Consider the following 8,268-nt stretch of genomic DNA (forward strand, 5'->3'; position numbering starts at 1 on the left):
GATCAATAACTTCAAAGAATGTCCGGTGCAAAAAAATGATGGATCCGTTGTTGGAATGGATGGATGGTTTGTTAGTTATGTTTGCGATATAAACTATTTAAGAATTCAACTCAAAAGTTTTTTTATCTATCTATCTATCTATCTATCCATGCATCTATCCATCCATCCGTCCGTCCGTCCATCCATCCATCCATCCATCTATCTATCCAGATGGAAAGAACAAGTTCATGGAAACAATCACAGCAGACAAAAAACGAACAAACCACAAAAAATCTTAATTATTTTTTTTTCAATTTATGACACGAAACAATAAAAATTATCATTTGCAGTTATAACAAACTTTAAACCCGAACGTTTGTTAAATTAAAAAAAGTAATGAATTTAGAGTTTAAATGACTTATTTATTATTTTTAAGTGTCAGTGAATTTAGGGTAGGAAAAGAATGGAACGAATAGGAACAAGAAGAGGGTATGATTGGTAGGATGAACTACCTGGATGACAAATATGCCTAGGATGAAGATGCTGGCATAGTGAAGCATGTGAATGATCTTTATCAACTTTTCCGAATGGGAGTCGTATACGAAGTGCTGCTTTGTGGCGCTGCTGTAGTCGCTGTCGCGGTCGTCTGTGGTGGTGGTGGTGGTGGTTGCGTCGTCGTTGTTGACGTTGTCTAATGTGTTAATGTTGTTGTTGTTGTTGTCAATGTTGTTGTTGTTGTTGTTGTTGTCAATGTTGTTGTTGTTGTTGTTGTTGCTTCTTTTATCTGTATTAATGTTAATGTTATTGCTATCGTTTTTGTTGTTGTCACTGTCATTGTTAACGTTGTTTTTGTTGTTATTGTTGCTGTTATTTTCTGCGGTGGAGTTATTGTGGTTGATGTTGTTTGTGTTGCTGCTTTTATCTTTGGTGATTTTATTGTACTGGACGTTTTCTTTGTTTTTGGCGCCATTCTCGTCAACAAAAACAAAATGTAAGTTGTTGTTGTTGTCGTTTATGTTGTTGTTGTTGTTATTGTCATAGCTGTTGTTGTTGTTGTTGTGAATGTTGGTTTCTTCATCAGCGTTATTTTTCGCATCTGGAGGACTTCTCTTAACAAGAGTTTTGTGTTCTGAATCAATAGAACCCTGCTTGTTGTCATAAAAAATGTTGAAAAGTTTGTTTTTGTTGTTGTTGTTGTCGTTGATGTTTTTGTTGTTATTGTTGATGTGTTCTTGAGACTTGTCAACCATCTGCTTGTCATTGTTGTTGTCTTGATAAAAATTGTCATTGCTACTGTTGTTTCTGTCAATGTTGTTGATGCTAATTTTGTCATTACTGTTTTTGTGTATACGTTTGTTGATGTATTTGTTGATGTTATGGATGTATTTGTTATTATTGTTGTTGTTGTTGTTGGTGGTGGTGGTAGATTTTCGTTTCAAGGTTGATAACTTCAAAGAAGTATGTTTGTTGATAGGATCAACTTGCTTTTTGCCGCTATTTCTAGGTTCTTTATAATTTGTTGGTGATAAAAAATTGCTATGGGAACCTTCAAAAGTTGCTTTGTTCAATTTACTGGAAATTTTATAAAGTACAGATCGTTTCTGAATGATTGTCCTACTGAACAACGATTTGTTTATATTATTGTTTTTCAATGTTTCGTTGTTGCTGTCGTTGTCGTTGTTGTTGTTGTTGTTTAATGTTTTATTGTTAAGGTTTCTGTTGTTATATAAAGTTTTATCAGTGCTGATGTTTTTAATTTTGTAGTTGCTGTCGTTGCTGTCGTTGTCAATTTTGTTGTTGTTGTTGTTGGCGTTAAAACACACATTGTTGCATATGAAAGAAATATTGAAATTGGTGTAATTTTTATCATCGCCGAAGAACGTCTTGTTATAGAGACTGTAGTCCAATTTGTCGTGCGGTTGATAGATACTCAGGTAGGCATTTTTGTTGTTGTTGTTGTTGTTGCAAGTGTTGTAACAAAACTGACAATCGTAACTGCCGTTGTGTTTGTTGTGTTTGTAGTTGATGTAGGTGTGGTATGAAATGTTATCAGTGTTATGAAACGTTCCAATCAGATGTTTTAGTGTGCTCTGTACTGAATGACTCTCGTAACCTGTCAGCGTTAAAAATATTTGTATCGTATCGTATCGAATGGTGTCGTATCGTATCGAATGGCGTCGTATCGTATCGAATGGTGTCGTATCGTATCGAATGGTGTCGCATACATACATACATGCAAGCTTACCAGCTAGTTCGTTTGGATATCGGTCCCAGATGAAATCCATAGCCATGTCCAAACTGTCGATAGCTGCTTTCTGCTTACCTGTCACGATTCATTAGTTTTTCGGGTTTTAATAATTTATTAATATTAAATAAATTAATGAATTAATTTGTTAATGAACAAACATTTTGATTAGTAGAATATGCATCCTGCAGATTAATGAATTATACAAATTGGATACAAATGAATACTAACTGGTAATTAATGTTTGTATGTATGTATGCAATATGTATGCATGCCTGTATGTCTGTATGTTTGTATGTATGTATGCAATATGTATGCATGCCTGTATGTCTGTATGTTTGTATGTATGTATGCAATATGTATGCATGCCTGTATGTCTGTATGTTTGTATGTATGTATGCAATATGTATGCATGCCTGTATGTCTGTATGTTTGTATGTATGTATGCAATATGTATGCATGCCTGTATGTCTGTATGTTTGTATGTATGTATGCAATATGTATGCATGCCTGTATGTCTGTATGTTTGTATGTATGTATGTACGTAGTTGTAGGGAAGTGCGTGGGAAAAATAAGATGGATGATGTTGCTGGATGATGAATTGTTCGTGCTGGATGATGAATTGTTCGTGCTGGATGATGAATTGTTCGTGCTGGATGATGAATTGTTCGTGCTGGATGATGAATGAGACTGGAGTAACATTGCGCATAAAATATAAGCGTTAGCTGAGCTGCTATAAATTTGTTGACACACCCTGATTGACATGTGCGTAGAATTCGCAAGCGTCTCAGTTGAGGCGCATTAACGAACATGCATGACCATTAATTAAAACAAACATCAACTATAACACACACACACACACCACATACTTACACAACACACCACACACACAACACACCACACACACACTCATCACACAACACACCTCACACATGCACACACATAGAAACCCACGCACACAACACAATATACACACTCATCACACACGCAGTTTAAACAATAAGGCACATGAACAAACAAACACACATTTCTCCACAACACACACTAATCCACAGGAAATATACACACCACACCACACCACACCTGGAAACAACAAACGAATGCCAGTTTCAAACGGATTCACATTAACGTGCGAGGCATCATATAAACAAGAAGTCAATCAAACATGAAAAACAAAAAATCGATAAACGAAAAGGATGTAATAGGGACGAACAAAAATTGGATGACCGAGAAAAACATTCCAGACGTTAGAGACAACGAAATGTAAACAGCCGTCACGAGTGGCAGCTCCATGAAAAGGAACAACAAATTTATCTGGCGCCGGGCCTAAATAAATGCAAGTCCTTTACTGACATCGACACAACAAATAAAAAATAACACACACGCACACAAACACACGCACACATTGCGTTTTACCGCAAGCAAATGCGCAAACAAACGCGCAAACAAACACGCGAATATAAGCACAAACAAACGCGCAAACAAACACGCGAACAAACGCAGACAAACACACAAACAAACATTTTGAGAAGAGCAAAAGCAATTAAACGAACTTTTGATGGCGTGCAAATCAAGGAGGATCTCCGTGACGACAACGCCGGCGTCCACCAACACAAGGACGCACATTGCGATTTGAAGGGGACTGCGCTCCAAGAATTTCGTCATCTTCCCTCGAAATCTGTCGTTCAGCATTCACGTTTGTTCGTTCGTGTGCGTGTAATTTTGTGTGTGTGTGTGTGTGTATGTGTTTGCGTGTTTGTGTGTTTGTTGTTTTTGTATCAGTTTGTTGGTTTTTTAATGTGAGTGTATTGTATTTCAATGCAAAGTATTTGAGGATGGTTATGCATATGAGGATATTTCGTGTTTTATCTCTGAAAATTCATTTATAGGTTTAGAAGTACTCACTCTTGTTTTCATGTTTGTTTGAATGTTCACCTATGTTCTCGTGTTTGTTTGAATGTTCACCTATGTTCTCGTGTTTGTTTGAATGTTCACTTATGTTCTCGTGTTTGTTTGAATGTTCACTTATGTTCTCGTGTTTGTTTGAATGTTCACTTATGTTCTCGTGTTTGTTTGAATGTTCACTTATGTTTTCTCGTGTTTGTTTAAATGTTCACCATGGATGGTTTCCTCTTTGTTTTGCATGTTCACTCTATGTTTTCATGTAAATGTTCATATGTGATAACATTTTCACGTTTGCATGCCTGTATAAACCAACAGAGAACATTGCGTGTTAACTGTTCAGTGCAAACATCATCAGCAAGCGATGTTGGCACGCAAGCAGGATTTCGCAATAAATTGATCAGATTCGGAGTGAATTAAATACCTTGCTGACTGGCACGCGTTCATTTTGCACGCTGACAAACACATAACGCTTTTGAGATATCAAAGAATCTTTTAATATAACGAACATTATACATGTTTTTATATTTATATCAGTATACATTTTTATTCATATCTAGTATATATATATATATATATATATATATATATATATATATTTATATTTATATATATACTATATTCCATTTAATTATTTAGTTATCTATCTGTCTATCTTTTAATCTATTTTTCCCTTCATCTGTCCTACTATCCATTCATTTATATATTTATCCATCTATATGTCCATCCACGCATTCATGCATCCATGCATCTATCAATCCATCCATCCATCCATCCATCCATCCATCCATCAATTCACCCATCTATCTATCCATCCATCCATCAATTCACCCATCTATCCATCCATCCATCCATATTTTTTTTCATTTTGTTTTTTAAAGTTCTTCGGATTGATTGCTTGAGATATGCAGTTTATTTCCTTGCTATATGGCATGTTACACCCACATCCCCCCACGTACACGCACATACACCACACACACACGCACACACAAACACACACACAATCAGACAGACAAACAAACACACAGACAGACTCGATGGTTCGAACGCATAGCCATCATGATGAAATGTACTGGATGAATTTAGATAGAGATGTCTGTCTGCAGACTTGAGAACATCATTTTTCAATCATTCGATGTTTCTCGGCGTAGTATTTGAATGAGTGCAACCTCATAATTACTACTAACATCGTTACTATTACTCACTACCACAACTACCACAACTACCACTACTTACGATTACTACTACTCGTAGTTGGCTTCACTACTACAGAAGCTACCGGCTGCTAATGCTACTGCAATTTTTTACTGTTTTTTGATATTAATGTTGTGACATTTACTTCAATACTATCTCCAGTAGCTCAATAGTTTTGTTGTGTTTCATGAACCACAAAAATCATATTACTGCTTGTCAAATTGTTTTATGAAAGCATTTTTTAACATTGCTAGCAAAACTTTTACTAACAATCGAACTTTTGAAACAAATGAAGCTATGTCTCTTATCGCTGAAATAGAAATTTAGTTAGTTAAAAATAAAAATATTCGCCAATAACGTGATAGCAAATTTATTGAAAACCCATTTTATGTTGTTTCTTGTGACAAATTGATCTAATTGAATTCAATATTCTTAAATAATAAAAATAATTTTTTTTAAATAAAATTAATATCACTTTTAAAATATTTTGCAAACTTACCAAGGTAAGAATTTATTTAAAATCATTTTTTAATTAATTTTTTAAATCTTTCTGCGTTCAAAAATAATAACCTTCTACACTCACAACATTCCCATATAAAAATCATGTAAGCAAAATAAAGTAAAAAAAAAAGAAAAAACTATTTTAGCGTCTTTGGTTAACGGAAGCATTTTATGTGCCGGAAACAACCGTAAAAATTTACGCAAGACGAATGGTCGGAGTTTCGTCAAAAGGGAATTCCACGACGTTTGTTTGTTTTGTTGCGTGGGTGTTGTTGCGTTGTTTCGTTGCGCTACGTGATGTTGTTGTTTGAGTTTTGTTTTTTTTTGATGTTGTGTTGGTGTTGTTGTTTTTGTGTTGTTGTGTAAGTTTTATTGTTGTTGTTTTGTTTTATTGTGTCGCTTTAAATGTTGCGGTTGTATGGTTGATGTTGATGGTTTTGTTGCTGTTGTTTTTAAAGTTGCTTACTGTTTTTATGTCTATGTTCATGTCGTTATTTAAATGTCTTTGTTGTTGATGTTACCACGTGATAAGTCGACATTAAATTTATGCTTCTTAAATCTTTTGATCGTGTTGTCTATGTTTTTTGTACTGTTGTTATTGTTGTTGTTGTTGTTACTTTGTTCTATGGTTTGAGTTCTAGGTTTCTAATATCAATGTTGTTGTTTTTTTCAATGACGTATTTATTGATTTTTAGTTTTACTTTTGTTGCTGTTGTTTACAGTGTTTTTGAAATGTTGTTGTTGTCGTTATTTGTTGTTTGGTATTTTTTTATTTGTATTTCGTTGCTTATGTTGTTACTTATGTTACTGTTGGTTATTCAATTGATGCTTATGATGTTGTTGTAACAAAACAACAACAAAAACAGTTCAACAACAACAACAAAATTTTATCAATAACAACAACAGCAACAGCAACAACATTAAAACAGTAACAACAAAACAATAGCAACATTTTAGCAACAACAATAACAAAATAATAACAACAGTATAGCATTAACAGCAACAACAGTTTAGCAACACCACCAACAACAACGGTTTTGCAGTGACAGTTTTGCAGCAGCAACAAAACAACAACAACAAGACAACAACAATAAAACAACAACAACAAAACAACAACAACATACGTTTTTGGCTGTTGCTCATGTATGAGTCTCAACTCCTCATCCAAGATATCGGCGTCAACACTATCATCTTCCAAGTCCTTCAAAAAGGTCTCGTTCGTCAGCCATTCGCACTTGTTGCTGTATCGATGGATGCTGTTGCGTGGAAGTTGATGTCGTTGTTGTTGATGTTGTTGTTGATGATGTGGCTGTTGATGTTGTTGTTGTTGTTGCTGATGTTTTTTATGTTGTTGTTGTTGAAGTTGTTGTTGTTGTTTTTAATATTGTTGTTATTATTAATGTTGTCGTTGTTGTTGTTTTTGTAAAAGTTGTTGTTGTTGATGTGATTGTTATTTATATCAATTTTGTTTTTATCATTATTATTGTTAATGATTGAGCGAATGAACAAATGAATAAATAAATAATTGCTAAATTAATTAATTAGTCGTCGATAGCTAATTTTTTTGGAGAGATGAAACATAGAAGAAAAAATCTCATAGCCCTCAACATTTCATCATAATAATCATTTGAACAATCGTAACACCATTATTCAATCATCATCATTCGCTAGCACATCATCATTCGCTATCTTATCATCATCATCATCATCATCATTTGCTATCTTAGCATCATCATCATCATAATTTGTTAGCCCATCATCATCATAGTTATCATTGACAACCTCATCAAAATAATTACCATTCAGTAGACATAAAATTTTTATCACTTGCACTATATTTCATCATTATCTCCCTCCCATCTCTTCATCACTCTCTCTTTCTCTTTCTCTCTCTCTCTCTATCTCTCTCTCTCACTTCATGTTTCAGTTTTCTACAAAAAACAGTCCAATAAAAGGCCGCCAAATTAATGTTATTTACACTCATCCAGAACCTTTTTATGTGTCTTTTCCAGCGTTTTTGTTTTATATCCATTTACATGTTTGCCTGTACGCCTCATTTAAAGATTGTATGTTTACCTACATGTATGTTTGTTTGTATATTTGTTTGTATATTTGTTTGTAAATTTGTTTGTTTTTATATTTTTTTGTTTGTATATTTGTTTGTTTGTGTGTTTACTTGTTCGTTTCTATGAACATGTGCATGCTTACCTGAGAGAATTTCTGTTTTTTGAGTATATACATATAGGTATGCTTGTTTGTTATTTGTGTGTGTGTTTGTTCGTTAGTTTGTGTATATGTTCGTTTGTATGTTTGCACGTGTGTTTATATGTTGTATGTAATCTTATTGATGGTTTGGTGTAGGGATTTGAAGTGTGTGCATGAGAAAAAAGATAGAGACACTTGCGTTTTTTAAAAGTTGTACTCGGATATATTTTGGAAAAGTTTGA

The 8,268-nt window shown here is 34.1% G+C and overlaps 2 protein-coding genes across 2 annotated transcripts; both read right to left on the bottom strand.

The window, feature by feature from the left end:
• Positions 1–410: 410 nt before the first annotated feature.
• HELRODRAFT_174436 (hypothetical protein) lies at positions 411–4,573 on the bottom strand (the record flags this gene model as incomplete). The annotated part of the gene is made up of 3 exons (XM_009021894.1): positions 411–2,302; positions 3,778–3,902; positions 4,551–4,573. The coding sequence occupies 3 exons, from the start codon at positions 4,571–4,573 to the stop codon at positions 411–413; spliced, it is 2,040 nt and encodes a 679-aa protein (XP_009020142.1).
• Positions 4,574–6,316: 1,743 nt separating this feature from the next.
• On the bottom strand, positions 6,317–7,853 carry HELRODRAFT_174437 (hypothetical protein; the record flags this gene model as incomplete). The annotated part of the gene is made up of 3 exons (XM_009021895.1): positions 6,317–6,410; positions 6,946–7,130; positions 7,737–7,853. 3 exons carry the CDS (start codon positions 7,851–7,853, stop codon positions 6,317–6,319), a joined length of 396 nt encoding a protein of 131 aa, XP_009020143.1.
• Between the last annotated feature and the right edge of the window lie 415 nt (positions 7,854–8,268).

The sequence above is a fragment of the Helobdella robusta genome (assembly GCF_000326865.2).
Source record: "Helobdella robusta unplaced genomic scaffold HELROscaffold_30, whole genome shotgun sequence".
In the NCBI taxonomy this organism is placed as follows: domain Eukaryota; kingdom Metazoa; phylum Annelida; class Clitellata; order Rhynchobdellida; family Glossiphoniidae; genus Helobdella; species Helobdella robusta.